Here is a 21,887-nt window from a genome sequence, read left to right as displayed (position 1 = left end):
GGGGGAGGGAATGTGCAGATCTGACCTCGCAGAGGAGGGAGAGCTTGTACCTGAATAAAACTTGGTCTTAAAGGTGCCACTGGACTGTTTTGGACCAGGGGACCGGGGGTGGGTGGGCTCTGCAGCTTACCTGGCTGCTTCTTGCTCTGACTGAGGGCTGCTGGGAGCAGGGGGTGGGGCTTGTTGCATGTGCCCGCCCCCCTGGGTTCTTTACTGCCGGAGCTCTGCTCCTGTGCGCTCCTGCAGGAAATGACCCCTGCTGGTATCCCAAGCAATACTATCGGCCAGTGACGTTCACTGATCAGCCTTGGGCCCGTCTCTCTCTTTTGGCCTAACCTACCTTGCAGGGTGGTTGCGTGAGGATAAACAGAAAGTATGCTTCCCTGAGCTTTTTGGTAGAAGGGCAGGGATAAAAAAATGCACCTGAACTCATTTCGTTTTCCCTTATTTCTCTCCCAAGAGCCGGACAGATAAGAAGCAGATGGAAGCGGCTGGGGGCAAGCTGACGTTCCCCCAAGACCTGCTGGCGATCGTGAAGTCCAAGGCCACCTCGGACGCTGGCTCTCTCTTCCCCAGCTTCAGCGACCTGGATTTCGGCTCCTTCCAGATGACCGCACGGAACGCCATGAGGTCTCTGCAGCATCCGGTGCAGTGCCCTGTCATGTGAGCAGATCCGGAACCTTCCGGGGCTGCCCGACGAATCATGTGCCACGTGGATGCCAGACGTCTTCGCTGGGATTGCTGATGCCTCAGAGATACCCCTGGGTTTGGGGAGGGATGGGCTTGCTGAACTCCTGCAGGGCATCTCGGTCCTGCTGCCTTCTAGGTAGGGTTGCCCACCTCCAGGTCGTGCCTGGAGATCTCCCGGGATCCCAGTGGTCCCTCTAAGCTGTGGATGTCTTGTGAGCAAAAATTCTACTTGGTGAGCTCCTGGCATTAAAGCTGAGGGTGAGCCGTTTGGCTGCGGCATCAATTCGTTTGCTCTGGAGCCTTCCTTCCTGAGTGGAGACAAAAACGTGTGAGCCAGAGGCTGGAAAACGGTGAGCCAGCTCGCACTCACTCAGCTTAGCGGGAACACCAGTTGCAACAGATTCCCGGGTTGCAGAGATCGGTTCGTCTGGAGAAAATGGCCACTTTGGAAGGTGGACTCTATGGCCTTGTACCCCATTGAGCCAGCCCCGTAGCTAGGGAATTGTTTGGGAGGGGGCCTCGGGGGGGCACCAGCTAATTAAATTAAACTACAGTGCAAGTTGTAAGTTGGAGCACTTTGGGGGCAGCCTGGGTGAGGGGCCCCAGAAGAAAGACTAGGGGGCCAGGCCCCATGTTAGCTACCGGCCAGAGTCCCTCCCCTCTCCAAAACCCACCCTCCTCAGCCTTTACTCCCGAAATCTCCAGGAATTTCCCAACCCAGAGTTGGCAACCCTACTTATAGGTCTAGGGGAAAATTAGATGGGGGGTCTTTAAGCCTCTGAGACCCACCTTCCAGAGGTTATCCTTTGGGCAGACCGACAACAGGCCCCCTCCCACGGAAGCAGCTTTACCCTCTGCATCTTTTGATATTCCTGCAACCTCAAGGCATTATCATTGTTAAGTATAGCCTCCTTTAAGCCCTGCACCCAAGGCCATTGTAAATAACCCAGTGAGCTGGACCTGGGGTTGCCAACCTCCAGCTGGTTCCTGGAGATTCCCTATCTCCAGATTAGAGATCAGTTTCCCTGGAGAAAGCGGCAGATTCAGCACGTGGGTGCCATGACATCACATGCCTGCCTCCCTCCCTCCAACTTTTCCCTCCCTGCCCCTCAAATCTCCATGGATTTCCAAACACGGAGGTGGTGACCAATGCTCCCTCTAAGCTGTGGAGTGAGCAAAAATTCTACTTTGCGAGCTACCGGCGTTAAAGTTGTGAGCGAGCCTTTTGGCTGCTGCATCAATTAGTTTGCTCTGGAGCCCTCCTTCCTGAGCTGAGACAAAAAAAATGTGTGAGCCGTAGGCTAAAAAACTGTCTTGTAAGCCACTATGGTGTGTGTATTATCTGGGGGATGGGAAGAGGAGGCTGTATTGGGTCTCTAATTTGAATAAAATGTACTCTCTGTTTCTTCCTTGTCTCTTTATTATTGTTGGGTGAAGGGATCTACCTGTGATGTAAGATTTCCAGCTTCCCGGTGGATTCTATGGCATTGTACCACCTCCACATTTTTAAGAATTTCCCATCATGACTTGGGTTGCCAAGTCCAGCTAGGGAAATACCTGGAGATTTGGGGGGGTGGAGCCTGAGGAGGGCGGGGTTTGGGGAGGGACCCCAGTGAGGTATAATGCCATAGAGGGTACCTTCCAAAGTAGCCATTTGCTCTAGGGGAACTGATCTCTGTCGCCTGGAGATCAGTTGCAATAGCAGGAGATCTCCAGCCGCCACCTGGAGGTTGGCAACCCCGAGGTGGCAGCCTCTGACTGTAGCTCACCTTCCCTTAGCTCGATGGCACCTCCAGCTACAGGGGCAGTCTACCACTAAAGTGGGTGGAGGCGGCTCTGTACGAACACACCACTACAGCCGCTATAACGCATCATGCGCAAACCGCAAGAACTACAACTCCCATCAGCCTCCACCGCAGGACGCTCTCCCTAACGTCACAAGTGCGCGACACTCACGCATAGGCGTCACGGCGCTCCCTGCCGGGAATCCGCTCCCTGTTCTCCGGTGACGTCGCTCTCCCGGGAGCCAATGGGCGCGTAGAACCTCGCAGGCTGGCAGAGGGAGCGGACGCAGTAGGACCCGCGGCGGAGGGAGGGCAGGCATGGCCCTGAACGGCGGGGGGAACCCCTTCGAGGGGGACCCGGGGAACCCCTTCCAGGTGCGTCGGCGGGCGGGGCGGGGGTCCTTCCTCAGCCTCCTCCCCCCTTGGGTCACTGTGGCCCGGGGGTAATGGGGGGGGGGTCTTACCTCGGTATGGAGCACAAGCTGGGGTAGCTGGTGTTTGTTGGGGTGTTTAACCTCGGGTGATGCGGGGTAAACATAGGCCTGGCACGGAGTGGGGGTGGGGGACTGAATGTCGACTCACTTCAAGCTCCTCCCCCGGGGAATATTTCTCGCCTTCGCCGCTCTGATCCTTGCGGGATAGATAGAGAAGCGGGGTAGTTTGAACGCCTCTTTGGTTCCTGCCCGAGGTTGCGGGTCTCTGGGTGCGTGCTTGTCCGGCCTCTGGGGCAGATGAATGCATGAGTGCCTTGGCGTTTCTCTCCAATAGATCCACCCTTCCAGGAGTACGGTAGCTGCATCTAGGAGGACCATGGGTAATGAGTTAGGGAGAAGAGCCCTGCTGGATCAGACCAGTGAGGGCCCACCTAGTCCAGCATCCCCTCTCACTCAGTGGCCTCAACCAGTTGGTCTTTGAGGGCCGACAACAGGCATAGAGGCTGAGGCCTTCCTCTGATAAGAGCATAAGAAGAGCCTTGCTGGATCAGACCAGTGAGGGCCCACCTAGTCCAGCATCCCCTCTCACTCAGTGGCCTCAACCAGTTCCTCTGGAGGGCCAACAACAGGGCACAGAGGCTGGGGCCCTCCCCTGATAAGAACATCAGAAGAGCCCTGCTGGATCAGGCCAGTGGTCCATCTAGTCCAGCATCCCCTCTCACTCAGTGGCCTCAACCAGTTCCTCTGGAGGGCCAACAACAGGGCACAGAGGCTGGGGCCCTCCCCTGATAAGAACATCAGAAGAGCCCTGCTGGATCAGGCCAGTGGTCCATCTAGTCCAGCATCCCCTCTCACTCAGTGGCCTCAACCAGTTCCTCTGGAGGGCCAACAACAGGGCACAGAGGCTGGGGCCCTCCCCTGATAAGAACATCAGAAGAGCCCTGCTGGATCAGGCCAGTGGTCCATCTAGTCCAGCATCCCCTCTCACTCAGTGGCCTCAACCAGTTCCTCTGGAGGGCCAACAACAGGGCACAGAGGCTGGGGCCCTCCCCTGATAAGAACATCAGAAGAGCCCTGCTGGATCAGGCCAGTGGTCCATCTAGTCCAGCATCCCCTCTCACTCAGTGGCCTCAACCAGTTCCTCTGGAGGGCCAACAACAGGGCACAGAGGCTGGGGCCCTCCCCTGATAAGAACATCAGAAGAGCCCTGCTGGATCAGGCCAGTGGTCCATCTAGTCCAGCATCCCCTCTCACTCAGTGGCCTCAACCAGTTCCTCTGGAGGGCCAGCAACAGGGCAGAGAGGCTGAGGCCTTCCTCTGATAAGAGCATAAGAAGAGCCTTGCTGGATCAGACCAGTGAGGGTCCATCTCGTCCAGCATCCTGCCTCACACGGAGGCCTCAGCCAGTTCCTCTGGAAGGGCCAATAACATGACACAGAGGCCAAGGCCTTCCCCTCATAAGATCAAGAGCCCTGCTGGATCAGGCCAGTGGTCCATCTAGTCCAGCATCCCATCTCTCACACAGTGCTCAACCATTTCCGGCACAGAGTGGCATAGAGGCTGAGGCTTTCCCCGATGCTGCCTCCTGACCCTGGGATTCAGAGGTTTACTGCCTCTGAACATGGATGTTTCCTTTAGTCACTGACTAGTAGCCACGGATCGTAGAATTATCTTTCATGAATCTGTCCAGTTCCCTTAAAAAGCTGTGGCTATTGCTGCATTTTCTGGCAGAAAATCCAGCATTTTAATCACTCACGGTGTAAAGAAGTTCTTTCCTTTTGTCCGCCCTGAACCTACTGCCCGCCAGCTTCATTGGATGCCCCCGAGTTCTAGTATTTTGGGAGAGGCGGGAACGTTTCCCTTTGTCAACTCTCTCCACCCCGTGCATAATTTTATAAATCTTTATCTTCTCCCCTCTTTAGTCATCTTTTTTTTTTTCTAAACTGAGAAGTCCCGGACCCTCCAGCCTTTCCTCATAGGGAAGGGGCTCCAACTTCCTAATCATCTGGGTCGCCCTTCTCTGTACCTTTGCCAGCTCTGCAATGTCCTTTTGGAGATACGGTGATAAAGTTTATAGGGCTGGGTGTTTCTCTCTTTTTTATCCTAGCATATAGTCTCCTCCAGGGGTAACTAGATTTCTGCTCCATTCCTGCAGCATCACTGAGGTAGGACTAGGTTCTATTAGCAACAGAACCCTAGGGCCTTGGGGGGGGGGAACTCTTGTAATTATGTCCTGGAGTTACTTGTTTCTGGGATAACTGAGAATTACAATACCAGGACCTTGTCCTTCCTGAGGGAGGGAGCCCAAGGGGTATTGGTCCAGGGAGATGCCCTGGGTTCTTACAGATGTGATACCATGTTCTGCATTGTTAAGAACATAAGAGACGCCAATGTTGGATCAGGCCAAAGGCCCATCCCGTCCAACACTCTGTGTCACACAGTGGCCAGAAATACCGGGTGCCATCAGGAGGTCCACCAGTGGGGCCAGGACATTAGAAGCCCTCCCACTGTTGGCCCCCCCAAGCACCAAGAAGACAGAGCATCACTTGCCCCAGAGCCCCTATCTATACCTTGTGGCTAATAGCCACCGATGGACCTCTCCTCCATATGCTTATCTAATTCCCTTTTGAAGCCGTCCATGCTTGTAGCCGCCACCACTTCCTGTGGCAGTGAATTCCATGTGTTAATCACTCTTTGGGTGAAGAAGAAGGCCCATCCAGTCCAACACTCTGTATCACACAGTGGCCAGAAAAACCAGGTGCCATCAGGAGGTCCACCAGTGGGGCCAGGACATTAGAAGCCCTCCCACTGTTGGCCCCCCCAAGCACCAAGAAGACAGAGCATCACTTGCCCCACAGCCCCTATCTATACCTTGTGGCTAATAGCCACTGATGGACCTCTGCTCCATATGCTTCTCTAATTCCCTTTTGAAGCCGTCCATGCTTGTAGCCACCACCACTTCCTGTGGCAGTGAATTCCATGTGTTAATCACTCTTTGGGTGAAGAAGTACTTCCTTTTATCCGTTCTAACCCGACCGCTCAGCAGTTTCATGGAGTGCCCATGAGTTCTTGTATTGTGCGAAAGGGAGAAAAGTACCTCTTTCTCTACCTGCTCTTTCCCATGCATAATCTTGTAAACCTCGAATGTCATGTTTAATAATGATGCTTTGTGCAGACGACAGCTCTGTTTCAAATTCCTGCAATTCCTAGTCCTGTTACATTGCTCATGAGATGTATCCTCCTGTTGATTGTGTTGATTGACATTGTGTCTGTTGTGTCTCCGTCGAGATCTGCTCCCCCAAGCCTCCCCGGGTTCTGCTTCCAACCAGTGTTCCCTCTGAGCTGAGTTAGTGCGAGCCAGCTCACAGTTTTCTAGCCTCCGGCTCACACATTTTTGTCTTAGCTCAGGAAGGAGGGCTCCAGAGCAAACTGATCTGTGCAGTAGCCAAATCGCTCGCTCACAACTTTAATGCCCGTAGCTCACCAAGTAGAATCTTTGCTCATGAGACTCCGCAGCTTAGAGGCAGCATTGCTTCCAGCTAAGTTCTACACATTAGGCCCTTCCCTTATCACGAGGGCCTTGCCTTGCAGGACTGGTCTCTGCCGTTCATCCAGGCTTCTTTCACTTCCCCTAATTTTGTTCTGCTGAGTTCCAGTTGCCTAATTTTGGAGGCAGCCCTGAGGGCAGTGGCTCCCGCCTTTAACTTTTCCTGGAAATAAATTGGATCCAGGGTGGTTTGTTCTGCATCCTACTAACTAACCTACCTCCGTTCCACAAACAAAGCAAGGCTTCACTGGCTTCTATCAGACAAGAATGCAGAGATTACACATTCAGTTTCTGAGGTTCTGTGCCTTGATTCTTAGACTGCGGGAGTCGCATTTCAAAAGTTTTTAAATTTAGATCTTTATTCTGTATATTCTTACAGTTTGGTGTAGTGGTTAAGTGCGCGGACGCTAATCTGGGAGAACCAGGTTGGATTCCCCACTCTTCCACTTGCACCTGGCTGGATGACCTCGGGCAAGCCGTAGTTCTGTCAGAGCTGTCCTTGAAAAAGCAGTTTCTGTCAAGAGCTCTCTCAGCCCCACCTACCTCACAGGGTGTCTGTTGTGGGGAGGGGAAGAGAAAGGAGATTGTAAGCCGCTCTGAGACACCTTTGGGTAGTGAAGGACGGGGTATAAATCCAATCTCTTCTCTTCTTCTTCTTCTTCTTTTACCTCACAGGGTGTCTGTTGTGCGGAGGGGAAGGGAAAGGAGTTTGTAAGCCGCTCTGAGTCACCTTTGGGTAGTGAAGGGCGGGGTATAAATCCAATCTCTTCTTCTTCTTCTTTTACCTCACAGGGGAGGGGAAGGGAAAGGAGTTTGTAAGCCGCTCTGAGTCACCTTTGGGTAGTGAAGGGCGGGGTATAAATCCAATCTCTTCTTCTTCTTCTTCTTTTACCTCACAGGCAGTGTTCCCTCTAAGCTGAGTTAGTGTGAGCTAGCTCAGTTTTTTAGCCTCCAGCTCACACATTTTTGTCTTAGCTCAGAAAGGATGGCTCCAGAGCAAACTAATTGATGCAGTAACCAAATAACTCGCTCACAACTTTAAGGCCAGTAGCTCACAAAGAAGAATTTTTGCTCACAAGACTGCATAGCTTAGAGGGAGCATTGCTCACAGGGTGTCTGTTGTGGGGAGGGGAAGGGAAAGGAGTTTGTAAGCCGCTCTGAGACACCTTTGGGTAGTGAAGGACGAGGGACTCCCAAGCGTTTGTGAGATACAGAAATAAAAAATGCAAGGGTAGACCGTAAAAAAAACTCTCACAAATTTCACAAGTTACCAGGAGACATAACACAAAGAAACCACAGATTCCACTTGAGACATGACCTGTGCTTAGGTTCCATTATTCGGCCGTATAACTGAGGAAGAATGATTTGAAACGTCCGGCATACCTAGGAAGGACGTTTTCCGCTGCAGACATTTCTCTGTGTTACGGGACCTCCTCTGCCTTGTTTGTGGACTTTGAGGTCCTTTGGACACTATTGTACTGAAAAGGTTTAGAGGAGTCTCTTCTTGGATTTTTCTGCTTGAATTGTTATACCCACTCTTGTTATAGGCTTTGTACCGCAACCTGTTTCTGACTTGTGACCACCAATTCTACTTGATTTATTGATTGACTGTAATTATGTCGCAACAGACGGATGTCCACTGGTAGCTTGTGAGATTTGTGAATTTTCTTGATGGTCTACCCTTGCGGTCTGTATTTCTGTATATTTTTGTATTTATCTTTGGATTTATATCCCGCCCTACCCCGAAGGCTCGGGGCGGCTAACAAGAGGCACAGAGTGCCAAGATTAAAAGAAATAAAGACAACATAGCAATAAAACAATAAAACACAATAACAAAATATCAGTGCTCTTTTTGTCACAAGATGGGGGTAGATCTTAATCCCATCGGTGCATTCACATAGTCTGTCGTCCCTTCTCCTGCCAGGGTCACCTCGCACCCCGAAAGAACCAGATAGGGGTGGTGATGGTGCAATGGTGCATAGATAGCAGTGATGAGTAGTGGCGGCGGCGGGTCCTACTCAAAAAGCCGGCGGGAGAGCTTGCAGGCCCTGTGGAACTGAGAAAGATCCCGCAGGGCCCGGATCTCCTCCGGGAGCTCTTTCCACCAGGTAGGAGCCGCCACTGAAAATGCCCTGGCTCTGGTCACTGCAAATTTACTGTCCCTGGGTAGAGATGTAAAATTTCCGGAAATGTTGAAGCTCGGAAAAAAACGGAAATTTTCGGAAAAATTGAAAAAAAATGCTACATTAGCATTTCTTTTGTCTTTTCTGGATTGAAAGTCATTCTGTTACTTTAGGAACATAAAAATATGACTATGGACATTTTTACTTGGCATGAAATTATCACAACTAGCATATTAAAAATATAGTGTACCCAAACAATTATTACAAACAGAATACCCATCCACATGCAAAAACAAAACTGAAGCTTTTTTATTTTCTTCTGACAATCACACCTCCTAAAGGAAGAAATACATCTTGCATTGGAGAGTCCAGTTTGTAACCTAGGACTTGCTTGTCCTCAGTGCACAGAAATTAGATCAATCTGATACCATGTATATATATTTTTAGAAATGATCTGGAAAATGTTTGAACACCTTGTCTTAAAATATTTTATTCATCATGTTAAAATAAAATGTTCCATAATCAATTTCTTTTCTTTTTTCAATTTTTCGGAAAAAAACAAAAAGGCTTCAGGAAAAAAACAGAAAAAAAACGGTTTCCCCCCAAATTTTTCCGTTTTTTTTCCGGGCCTTCACATTTCTATCTCTGGGACCTGGAATTTCCAGGAGATGACGACCCCCTGACCATAGTGCCCTTGGGGGAACATATGGGGAAAGACGGTCCCTCGGGTAGGCTGGACCCTGGCCATAAAGGGCTTTAAAGGTAAGAACCAGCACTTTGAAGCGAATCCGGTACGCTATTGGCAGCCAGTGCAGCGCTTTCAGCACAGGCTGAATGTGGTCCCTCCTAGAGAGACCCATCAACAGCCTGGCTGCAGCGTTCTGCACTAGCTGCAGCTTCCGGATTTGCGACAGAGGCAGCCCCATGTAGATTACAGTTAATTACATTAATCGGAATGCTTGTCTGAAAGGGGGAGGCTGTGAGCCTGTTTCTAGCTTTTCCTTTCAAGGAACAGGGCAACGAGTACATCAGTTCCTAGGAAAAAACAGCTCAGAGAGCGTTTAATTGCCTCCTGAAGGCATCTTTTGAGTTCCCTTCCACAGGGCAGGTCACCTTAGAAGGGCACTCAAGATTGGTTCCTTCAGTACATCTCCCACAATCCCCCTCTCTGCTAGCCGAGTCCTGCTGTAAGACCCCCTAGGTCACGGTGAGTCTTTCAAAAGCATTCCCATGAGCCTTTGGGAAACATGCATATTATGGTTTCTGGCATGACTATTTGTGGGGCGGGGCTTTTGATTAAGGGGGCGGGGCCCCAAAATGCCCCACTTGTAGCTACAGGCCTGTTCCCCTTCCCTGGAGATAAGCGGGGGCGTTCGGATTGCTCTTATACCAAGCCTTCCAGATCTTTCTGGAAACGGCTGTCTGTGTTTGGAAAGTGGATGGACCTTTGGCTTGATCCTGCCGTGCGGTTTTAATAAAGTGTTCGATAACCAGGCCTAGATGCGCCTACTAACCGTGATATGTAAGAATGGATCATCCATGTTCCGTGGCAGTCTACCTCTCCGTTTCGGAGGCGGCGGGCTGTTTTTGTCTTCTTCGTGGGCATCCCAGAGGCACTGAACTGACCGCTGTTGGAAACAGAGTGCTGGTAGAAAAATGTGAAATGGAGCTACTCTGTAGCACTTGCTCTCTTGGAGTAACAACTGCACTGAGGAGGTCAGGCATTATTTATTGGACGTCCTGGCTTCCTGAAATTGGATTGTGTTCTTCATTTCTGTAAGTCGCCTTGAGTCTTATTTGTTTATTTATTTGTTAAACTTATACCCCGCCCTCCCCGCAAGCGGGCTCAGGGCGGCTTCCATAAAAACATAAATACATTAAAATACACAATAGTAGACCAAACAATAAAACATTATAAATACAAAGTGTTAAGAAAGGTGCTGTGTTCCCTCTAAGCTGGGTTAGTGTGAGCCAGCTCACAGGTTTTCAGCCCCCGGCTCACACATTTTTCCCTTAGCTCAGGAAGGAGGGCTCCGGAGCAAAGTAATTTATGCAGTAGCCAAATCGCTCGCTCACAACTCGAATGCCAGGAGCTCACAGAGTAGGATTTTTGCTCACAAGACTCCGCAGCTTAGCGGGAGCATTGGAAAGGTGGACTATATGGCAAAGTAAATAAAAATTTAAAGTGTTTTCAATATAAATGAACGGTGTCTGCTCTGACCTGGATGGCAGAGGCTAGCCCGATCTTGTCAGATCTCGGAAGCTAAGCGGGGTCGGCCCTGTTTTGTACTCGGATGGGTGCCCACCAAGGAAGTCCAGGGTTGCTACGCAGAGGCAGACAATGGCAAACCGCCTTTGAACGTCTCTTGCCTTGACCTGGATGGCCCAGGCTGGCCCAATCTTGTCAGATCTCGGATGTTAAGCGGGGTCAGCCCTGTTTTGTACTCGGATGGGAGCCCATCAAGGAAGCCCAGGGTTGCTACGCAGAGGCAGACAATGGCAAACCGCCTTTGAACGTCTCTTGCCTTGTCCTGGATGGCAGAAGCTAGCCCAATCTTGTCAGATCTCGGAAGCTAAGCGGGGTCGGCCCTGTTTTGTACTTGGATGGGAGCCCACCAAGGAAGCCCAGGGTTGCTATGCAGAGGCAGACAATGGCAAACCGCCTTTGAACGTCTCTTGCCTTGACCTGGATGACAGAGGCTGGCCCGATCTTGTCAGATCTTGGAAGCTAAGCGGGGTCGGCCCTGTTTCTTACTTGGATGGGAGCCCACCAAGGAAGCCCAGGGTTGCTACGCAGAGGCAGACAATGGCAAACCGCCTTTGAACGTCTCTTGCCTTGAAAGCCCCACGATGGGTCGCCAGAAGTCTGCTGTGCCTTGACAGCACAGAGGGGTGTTTGATCATACAGGTTCAGAGGATGGACACCAAAGTCTAGCCCCTGTGAGTTCTATCACAAACGGGCAGAATGTGCCACTGTCCCAGTGAGCCATTAAGGACAGTTCCGGTTACTGTTAGGCAAGATTTGGCGGTGGCGGAAAGCACTGTCAAGTCACAGCCGACATACGGCAAGCCAAAAGGGTTTCCAAGGCAAGTGACGTTCAGAGGCGGTTTGCCATTGTCTGCCTCTGCGTGGAGACCTTGGACTTCCTTGGTGGTCTCCCATCCACGTACAAACCAGGGCTGACCCTGCTTAGCTTCTGAGATCTGACAAGATTGGGCCAGCCAGGTCAGGGCGCCCCACCCCCGCAAGTTAATTAAATCAACCCTTTCTGCTATTTTCTAACTTTGTCATCGCAGCAGCCCCTTCCCACGCTGAGGCCGGCCACATCGATTTACCCATTTTATATCATTTGGCTCCTTCCATTTACTTTACAGTTGTAAAGGAGATCTTCCTAGAAGGATTTCCCTGACTTCTTTGCCTAGTTTCTAGGCATGGAACTGTGAATTTCCTGTATTTCTCTGGGGGTTGGACTAGATGACCCTTGGGGTACCTTCCGGGTCTGTGTTTCCAGGTCTGCTTTGGTGTAGTGGTTAAGTGTGTGGACTCTGATCTGGAAGAACCGGGTTTGATTTCCCCGCTCCTCCACTTGCAGCTGCTGGATGACCTTGGGCAAGCCATAGTTCTGTCAGAGCTGTTCTCTCACAGACAGTTCTGGAAAGAGCTCTGTCAGCCTCGCCTACCTCACAGGGTGTCTGTTGTGGGGAGGGGAAGGGAAAGGAGTTTGTAAGCTGTTCTGAGACTCCGAGTGAAGGGCGGGGTATAAATCCAATCTCTTCTTCTTCTTTTACCTCACAGGGTGTCTGTTGTGGGGAGGGGAAGGGAAAGGAGTTTGTAAGCTGTTCTGAGACTCCGAGTGAAGGGCGGGGTATAAATCCAATCTCCTCCTCCTTCTCCATTGTTGTCTCCTCCTCCTCCTCCTCCTCCTCCTTAAGCTTTTGCCAATCTCAAAGACCAACTTTTCAACCTAAAAACAGTGTCCACTCCTACGGCAATGAGTAATCACCCTTGGTCAATGTTTGCCTTGGGTGGGTATCGGTGTCTCACTTATCAAGAGAGATGGGAGGTTTTAACCCCACCCTGGAACTCTCCCGCAATGATTGGCCAGCAATTTTTCCAGTCCCAGATAGGCGGGAGGGAGCTGTGGGCACCAGCTGTGCTTTTTGTGCCTGCTCAGAAGTGCTTGAGTGTTTAATCGTGACTTGGCATCCTGGGGCTCTAGATTCCACAGGGAGATTTGGGGTGGATTGCAGGTCTCATTTGGCGTAGTGGTTAGAAGAAGAAGAGAAGAGATTGGATTTATACCCCGCCCTTCACTTGGAGTCTCAGAGCGGCTTACAAACTCCTCTCCCTTCCCCTCCCCACAACAGGCACCCTGTGAGGTGGGTGGGGCTGAGAGAGCTCTGACACAGACTGCTCTTTTTCAAGGACAGCTGTGCCAGAGCTTGTGACTGACCTAAGGTCACATCAGCAGGTGCAAGTGGAGGAGTGGGGAATCAAACCCGGTTCTCCCAGATTAGAGTCTGCGCACTTAACCACCACACCAAACTGGCTCTCAAACTGGTTAGAGCCAGTTTGGTGAAGTAGTTAGGAGCATGGACTGTCAGTCACAAGTCCTCTCAGAGCTATTCTCTCAAGGGCAGTCCTTGAAAGAGCTCTCTCAGCCCCACCTCCCTCACAGGGTATATCTGTTATGGGGAGGGGAAGGGAAAGGAGTTTGTAAGCCACCCTGAGACTCCTTTGGGTAGTGAAGGGCGGGGTATAAATCCAGTCTCTTCTCCTTCTTCGTAGGCTTAGCTGTCAGCGCAGACAGGGGGAGATGCCTTTGTGTTGGTGTTCTGTTCATGGGCTTCCAGGTGCGTCGAGCTGTTTGTGTTTGAAACGCAGGATGCCGGATTAGGTAGACCTTTGTGCTGATCCTGCTCGATAATTTTAATAAAGTGTTCAGTAACCAGGCCTCATGATGCCTATTCACCGTGTTACTCAAGAGTGAATCATCCTTGTTCCGAGGCAGTCTACCTCACAAAATCAGTCCCTGAGGGCTGTTCACGCCCTCTTTATTTTACTTACATTATTTATTATAGTCAGTCTTTCCCATTTGGACTCAAGGCGGATTACGCGGAGTGAACCGATACAATCGACGGATGGAACATGCAATAAGCAATGCGACTTTCTCTGGAGGTTTTCAAGCAGAGATGGCCATCTGACAGCCATGCTGATCCTGTGAACTTAGGCAGATCGTGAGAAGGGAGGGCAGGGAGGGTGGCCTCAGTGCTTAGTTCTCGTGGCCCTTTCTCACACGCCCGGGAAATGCTGGTCACCACTTCGGGGACAGGAAGCAATTTTTCTCCAGGCCGGTTTGACTGGAGGTCCTGGAGGTTTTTTGTCACCTGCTGGGCATGGAACAGGGGTCACTGGGTGTGTTTTTTTGGGGGGAGGTATGTGTGAATTTCCTGCATTTCGCAAGGGGTGGAACTAGATGGCCCTGGAGGTCCCTTCCAACTCTGTGGGTGCGTTCAGACGGGGCCTTTCTGCCGGCATAAACGCGATCACACTTACCTCCATTTTGCGGATCCCATCGGTGTATGCCCACTTACACGCTGCGGGTGTCGGCATTTTTTTTTAAAACACAGTTTGAGCATGCGCATAGGCAGCCATTCACAGAATGGCAATCTTTGCGCATGCTCAAACCCCCACCCCCCCCATTACATTTAAACTTTAAAGGTAAGGACTTACCTTTAAAGTTTAAAGAGCACAGTAGCCTCCCGGAGGTCCCGGACGCCTCCGAAACGCTACAGTAAGGCCCTTTTCTCTTCTTTTTTATACAAATGCCAGGGCAAAGCTTCGCCCAAGCGCATATCGCCGTCCTTTAAAAAAAATGGCGGCCGAAAATCGGAAGCCTGAGGCTTCCGAACGGAAGTAGCTGTGCAACGGTGGAGAGCGATCAGACGGCGAGGTACAGCGTTTACAACCGTTGCACTCAGGATACCACCACTTGGGACCTAGTGGCAGAATGCAACGGTGTAAAGGGCTTTACACCGGTTAGGGACAGGAGGCAGATGTTCCCCGTCTGAACGCCGGTGAGTACACCGATTGCAACCGGCACCTATACCGATGTAAAGCCCCCGTCTGAACGCACCCTGTGATTCTTTTTTTTTCTCATTAACATTTTATTGGTAGGATTAAAACAATAAAACAAATATAACAATAAAAATATACATAAAGGATCATAAGAACAGTTATACATTCAAACCAACACACTAATTACAAAAAAAGTAAGCTTTAAAGAATGATACATTCTTCAATAAATCTTTGAACAAAGTAACTTATTTTAGCCTCAATTTGTAATTGATGCCTGTATTGTTTGTTGCTTTAGATACAACCAAGTGTCTTCTGCCCTCAAGAATATCTGTAGACATAATAGCATTGCAGAACAGAAGCAAGGCATAAGTATTATCGTGACACATTAAATGAAGCAAAATTGAGGGCTCTCAATATTGGCCCCAACTTACGAAACTGGATCTACAGATGTGACGCTTTATTGGACAGTTTTACAATCTCTAGGTCTTAAGTTCTCCCCTTGGTTTAAGCTATTCGAAAGAGATCACGACAGGTCCCCTTATCTAGTGAACATTACATCTCAGAATCTCAGAAAGGCACTCCCTTCCTTACGTTTTCAGACAATGCCGACGGCTTTACGTTCTTGTATACGTGGTGCCTCAGTCCCGGGGGACATTCTTCACTATATATTATTTTGTTCTATTGTATACAGCAGTCAGATCTAAATTTCTTGATAATCTGCTAATGGGACAAATTTTCCCCTCTGATATTGACAAGCTGGTCTTTCTGGTATCTGACACTGATCCGCTCCTCAGTCATAGAGCGTCTCTCTTCGCCTTGGCCGCCAAAAAAAAATCAGGGCTAAGACTGCAGCTTCAGAAAATTAACCTTTTTATGATTAACCGGATTTATTATTTTACAGTTTTACTGCTTCTAACATTAATAGCTGGTCCGTATTTATTTGTGTGGGGGGGAAATTTTCAATCGCTGTTTTATCTATGTATGATTAGAATTATTGTCTTTTTATTATCGTAGTCCTGTAGTGTGACGGCCTTTGGATATATGCACAATAGATTCTGGATGAAGCAAAATCCTGTGGCAGGATCCTGGCTTCAGCAAGCTATGCACAGTAGTGCAGAAGACCACAGTCCCTAATATTTTTTCTCACTAACGTTGATAATCGTTTAGTACAGTTCTACCCTCTTAAAGGTAAAGGTTCCCTTGCTCGAAAGCCAGCCGAGTCCGACTCTAGGGTTGCGGTGCTCATCTCCGTTTCCAAGCCGAAGAGCCAGCGCTGTCCGAAGATGTTTCCGTGGTCATGTAGCCGGCGTGACTAAACGCCAAGGCGCACGGAACGCTGTTACCTTCCCACCGAAGTGGTACCTATTTATCTACTTGCAATTTCTTGCTTTCGAACTGCTAGCTTGGCAGGAGCTGGGACTAGAGACGGGAGCTCACTCCGTCATGCGGCACACTCGGGTCTCGAACGGCTGAACTACCGGCCTTCCACAGCCTGCAGTTCAGCGTCTTAACCACTTGAGCCACCGCAGCTCCTTCTACCCTCTTGCCAGCGTAGAAAAGCACTCTTTGATCATTCAGTTTTGCATAGTTTGCGGAAAGGCAGGCGGGTGGGAGCCTTCCTGACCTCCTGAGGCAGGCCGTTCCACAAGGCGGGGGCCACCGCGGAGAAGGCACCTGTACATGCAGTTGTTGATTTTGCCCGTTTGCAGGGTGGCACCTGCAGAAGGCCCTCCTCCAACGAGCGAAGCCGTCGTAAGCATCCCAGAACTGAGCACGGTCGGAAGCAGGATACTGAGTTTGCTCTGAGCCTTAGGATTTTAGTCTGTAATTTCACACTGGAGAGGGGGAATATTGGGACCCCGTCCCCCAGACGAGGCTACTTCTTGGTACTTTTGTTATAAGAAAGAAAGCCCGTGCGACGTAGTGGTGAGAGTGACTAGGGCTGGGAAGACTTGCGTTCAAATCCACACTGTGCCACAAAGCTCATTGGTTGATATTGTTCAGCCAGCCAATCAGACCCTCTCGGCCTAATCTATCTCACAGGGTAGTTGGGAACCAGAATGGGGAGGGGGAGGTCCATGTAAAATGCTCTGGGCTCCTCCTAGCCTTCTAATGTTTTTATCCCTGGAGTCCTGTGTCCAGTTTTGGGCACCACATTTTAGGAAGGATGCTGACAAGCTCGAGCGTGTCCAGAAGAGGGCAACCAGGATGGTGAGAGGGTTGGAATCCAAGTCTTACGAGGAAAGGCTGAAAGAAGAGAAGAAGAAGAGAAGAGATTGGATTTATACCCCGCCCTTCACTTGGAGTCTCAGAGCGGCTTACAAACTCCTCTCCCTTCCCCTCCCCACAACAGACACCCTGTGAGGTGGGTGGGGCTGAGAGAACTCTGACACAAACTGCTCTTTTTCAAGGACAGCTGTGCCAGAGCTTGTGACTGACCCAAGGTCACATCAGCAGGTGCAAGTGGAGGAGTGGGGAATCAAACCTGGGTCTCCCAGATTAGAGTCCGCACACTTAACCACTACACCAAACTAGGTATATTTAGCCTGGGGAAGAGAAGGCTTAGAGGGGACACGATTGCAGTCTTCAAGTATCTGAAGGTCTGTCATGTAGAAGATGGAGCGGGTCTATTCTCTCTTGCTCCAGATTGCAAGACTAGATCTAATGGGTGGAAATTACAAGGGAGTCGATACCGGCTAAATATCAGGAGAAACTTCCTAACTGTCAGAGTGATTGAGCAGTGGAACAGACTGCCTCGGGAGGTGGTGGATGCTCCTTCACTGGACGTTCTCAGGCGGAGGCTGGACAACCATCTTTCGGGTATGTTGTAGGGCTATCGTTCAGCTACGCTCCTGCAGAGGCAGGGGGTTGGACTAGATGACCTGCAAGGTCCCTTCCAACTCTAACATTCTATGATTCCCCCTCTTCCTACAAGAAGTTCAGGGTATTGGGAGGGGCCGTGGAAGAGCATCTGCTCGGCATACAAAAGGCCCCAGGTTCAATTCCTGGTGTCTCCGGTTGAAAGGACCAGGTGAAAGGCGTTGTGAAAGACCTCTAGACAGCTGCTGTCAGTCTGAGTAGATAATACTGACTGATGGACCGAGGCTCTGATTCAGAGTAAGGCAAGCGTCATGTGTTCGGGTGTTGTAAACGACTTTCAGTTGTCCTCACAGCAAACCTGTCTGGTAGGGCAAGCTGAGGGAGTCACCCAGCAAACTTCGGGCCTGAGGCGAGATTTGAAGTCAGGCGTCCGTAGCCCTCACCTGACTTGCTCTGTGGAGAAAAGGGTGGAATAAAAATAGGTTAGATATGTAGGTTAGGAGGTCTATCCCAGGGGTCCCCAGCCTTTTGGTGTCTGTGGGCGTCTTTGGAATTCAGAGAACAACAACAAGTGTTGGGCGCAGGTACAAAATGGCTGCCGCAGCAAGCAGGACACAAACAGAAGAAACCCCAGTGCAAGGGGAAAAGCGAGATGATTTTAAAAAACGTTAGAAAGGGAAAATGAAACCAATATCGTGGTGCTGGCTGCAACCGAAACGACCTCAGTATATTCTGCACAGCCAGTCAAAAGCCCTGCTGGGTAGGAGCCTCATATGACTCTCCCCCACTTTCTAAAAACTCTTGGGGGTTGCCAGGAAAAGGTATCTGTGGGCAGTGCCCATGGGCACCATGTTGGAGACCCCTGCTCTATCCTGAAACAAGATTTTTTTGAATTATTTTGGTTGAGGCATAGGAGAGATAAATGCAGGTCTGTTAAGCTTCCAAACTTGGGGTGTATGGACAGGGAAGAACCCCCCCCCCTTTCTTGTGAACTCGGGGTTGTCCCACAAAAGCATTTGGTGGTAGATTTAGGGGGGAAAGGAAAGTATTTTATCACACAGTGCAGAGTCTGTGGAACTCCTTGCCACAACAAACACTGGCTTAGTTGTTGTTGTTTTTTAAAAGAGATCAGTCAGGATTAGGGAAGAATTCTATCCAGGTTTTTATCTTTGACAGCCAAATGGGGTAAATTGCTTTACTGTGATTCTTATCCCACCCATCTACAAAAGGGTGGTAAACAAATTAAAAGATTTAAAGAACCAACAGCCGCCTCAGAGAACTAACAGACCTTCACCACCCTCGTTAAAGCCCCACTTCATAAAACTGGCCCATAATACCCTACGAGATCCATCTATAAGAGGAGGCACATCAATAAAACAGGCGTGAATCAGCTGTAAAAAATGTAGTGCTGGATCCATTCCACAAATAGCAGTGTTTTCCCTGTAACAGGGAGGGCTTCTATTACACCGGGGGTGGGTGGGGGGATGCTGCTGTTTGCAGAATGGATTTGTGGAATCCTGTCCATAATCAGAGCGCCAGTCACACCTTCAGGGCCGAAATTGCACAGAATTCAACCCCCTTCAAGAAAGGCCCTCAGGAAAAGACTAGTCTTCATGAACCTCCAGATGGCCTTAGGGTGAGGGGGACCAACTGAGGTGGGGAATTCCTTCGCTTTGGGGCTTCTGCCTGCCCGCCAGGCTCGCTTTGCTGAAGGCAGGTGCCTCAAGAACCTCCATGTCCAGGAGCAGCATACCCCCCAGAACGTTGACTAACAAGGGGAGCGCTGTTGGCTCAGTGCCCTTGCTTGTGGGTTTCCTGGAAACTTCTGGCTGGCTACTGTCGAAAACAGGAAACCGATCCTGGGGGAACTTTGCTGACTCCACAACCTCTTGCGCGTCGACTGTGCTGCTGACAGTGGTAGGGGGATCGGGAGGACCCGCTCTGTAGAGCTGGGGGGAGGGGGGGTAGTGGTTAGACTGTCGTACCAGGGAGACCTGGATTCAAATCCTCACTGTGCCGTGAACCTCGCCGTGCGGCCGTGAGCCAGTTTCCCTCTTTCTTTCTCAGATTAACCTACCTCACAAGGCTGTTGTGAGGATGAAATGGAAAAGGGCGAGCTCTTGAGTTCCTCAGGTGAAAGTAAAAGGAGTTCAGCAGCGGAGCAAGGCTGCCTAGGGAGCTGGTGAGCTCCCCCTCCCTGGCAGTCTCCAAACAGCGGCTGGACAGACACTGGTCAGGGACGCTCTAGGCTGATCCTGCATCGAGCAGGGGTTGGACTAGATGGCCTCTATTGGCCCTTCCCAACTCTATGAGTCAATGAAGATGTACTTTATCTGAATGAGCGAAGCTGCCAGTTTTTGCCTTTTCCCCCCTTTGGCGCCTGGTTGGCTTCATAAAGCTTTCTTAAAGGTTTTCTGGCTTTCGAGATTCTCCGCAGAAGTGGGGACTGGGGTGGGCGTTCCCGACCTCCCCCTTTCAGCCATTTCAGCCTGCCTTCCTCTTTGTTCTTAGGACCCCGCGATCACGCAGCACAGACCGACCTCCGAGTACGCCACCCTGGATGTCTACAATCCCTTCGAAAGCCCAGGGGTAAGGGGGTTGCGGAGCTGGTGGGTCGGGGTCTCGGTCAGGTGGGGGGGAGGCCGAGATTTGTGTCTGCTCGAGCCGTGCGAGTCCTCTCGGTTCCTAAGCGGGCCTGCACTGCAGATGTTCTCTGGTTTGTTTACCTCTGTTTTCAAAACGGACGTCTGCCCCCATGAGGTCCAGGAACCTGAGCGGGCCTTCCCGCCTGCAACGTATGCCTGACTGTATGTAGCACTGTTCCAAAGCTCTGTGTGTGTGTGTGTGTGTGTAAGAGAGGTGGGTCTCCTAAATGTGGGTTTCTATTCTTTGTTTGGTATAGTGGTTAAGAGCGGTGGACTGTAATCTGGGAGAACCGGGTTTGATTCCCCATTCCTCCACATGCAGCCAGCTGGGTGACCTTGGGTCAGTCACAAGTTCTCGCAGAGCTGTTTTTCTCAAGAGCAGCTCTCTCAGAGCTCTCTCAGCCCCACCTGCCTCACAGGGTCTCTGTTGTGGGGAAGAAGAAGAAGAAGAAGAAGAGATTGGATTTATACCCCGCCCTTCACTACCCAAAGGTGTCTCAGAGCGGCTTACAAACTCCTTTCCCTTCCCCTCCCCACAACAGACACCCTGCGAGGTAAAAGAAGAAGAAGAAGAGATTGGATTTATACCCCGCCCTTCACTACCCAAAGGTGTCTCAGAGTGGCTTACAAACTCCTTTCCCTTTCCCTCCCCACAACAGACACCCTGTGAGGCAGGTGGGGCTGAGAGAGCTCTTGACAGAAACGGCTCTTTTTCAAGAACAGCTCTTATCAGAACTACGGGAGAGGAAGGGAAAGCGATGGTAAGCTGCTCTGAGACTTCAAGTGGAGGGGCAGTGTAGAAATCCAACTCTTCTTCGTGTGTGTGGGGGGATGTAGTTGGTTTTCTTCGGCCGCCCAGGTTGCTTCATGAGCATCAGCATCTGCTTGGGTGGTGTGAACAGAGTGGGGAGACCTGAGTTCAAATGCCCGCTCCACCGTGACGCGGAAGAGACCACCTCACAGGGTTGTTGTGGGGGATAAAATGGGGATCGGAGAACCACGGGCCTGGACTCTCTCAGAAAGGAGCGGGATAAAAACGTGACAGGCTTTTGATGCTCTTTCCGTCTCTTCTGCAGCAGCGCCCCCCGCCTCCGTATGAGCCTCGGCCCTCGGGCCCCCCAGCCCAGCCAGCCCAGCCAGCCCCTGCCTCGCAACCCCCCAAGAAGACGAGCCCCACGGAGCCCAGGAATTATGGCTCCTATGGAACCCAGGTATCCCAAAAGCCCCTCTGTGTGTGTGTGTTTGTGTACATGTACATCAGCCCAAACGGTATTTTTTTTGAGCACAGGAAATGGCTTCTCTGTGACGCTTACTTAGGATTGTGTGGAACTCTGCGCAAAATTTTAAAAGTTATTTCCGGGGTCTGGCGCAGCATTGTGGTACGGGAGGTCCCCCGCTCAAACCTGGCCTCTGCTTACAACCTCAAAGTGGCCTGAGGTCATTTAAACATCCTCAGTCTTCCCTCTGCTTGCAAGATAGGTGTTTAAAGTGCCCCTTTGGTCTGATTTGAAGTGCTTAGCTTTCGTGGATGGTAGGGTCTCAGTTTTTCCTTTCTCTGCTCCTGTGCTGTGGTGGTCTGAAGCTCCTTGGGAAAGCTCTTGTGCCAGGCCTGTGACCGACCTGGATGAAGGGGTAGAAGGGCCACTCATTAAATTTGCTGATGATACCCAATTGGGAGGAGCAGCAAACACCCAAGAAGGTAGAGTTAAAATTCAACAAGACCTGAATACTCTGGAGAAATGGGCTGCACACAGGATGCAATTCA

At 50.6% G+C, this 21,887-nt stretch overlaps 2 protein-coding genes across 2 annotated transcripts in view; both read left to right on the top strand.

Annotated features, from left to right (window-relative positions):
• Nucleotides 1-667, top strand: part of LOC107117504 (complexin-3-like) — a 6,903-nt gene extending 6,236 nt beyond the window's left edge. The window contains exon 5 of the mRNA XM_015419638.1: nucleotides 461-667. Coding sequence (XP_015275124.1) covers nucleotides 461-667 — 207 coding nt within the window. The remainder of the gene's footprint in view (nucleotides 1-460) is intronic.
• A 1,997-nt stretch (nucleotides 668-2,664) lies between these two features.
• Nucleotides 2,665-21,887, top strand: part of SCAMP3 (secretory carrier membrane protein 3) — a 32,026-nt gene continuing 12,803 nt past the window's right edge. The window contains exons 1-3 of the mRNA XM_015419642.1: nucleotides 2,665-2,849; nucleotides 19,989-20,066; nucleotides 21,199-21,333. Coding sequence (XP_015275128.1) covers nucleotides 2,793-2,849; nucleotides 19,989-20,066; nucleotides 21,199-21,333 — 270 coding nt within the window. The 5' untranslated portion in view covers nucleotides 2,665-2,792. The remainder of the gene's footprint in view (nucleotides 2,850-19,988; nucleotides 20,067-21,198; nucleotides 21,334-21,887) is intronic.

The sequence above is a fragment of the Gekko japonicus genome, unplaced genomic scaffold, assembly GCF_001447785.1.
Source record: "Gekko japonicus isolate JY-2015 unplaced genomic scaffold, Gekko_japonicus_V1.1 scaffold1188, whole genome shotgun sequence".
Classification (NCBI taxonomy): Eukaryota; Metazoa; Chordata; class Lepidosauria; order Squamata; family Gekkonidae; genus Gekko; species Gekko japonicus.
The sequence above is the reverse complement of the archived record's forward strand: the minus strand, read 5'-3'. Positions and strand labels throughout refer to the sequence as shown.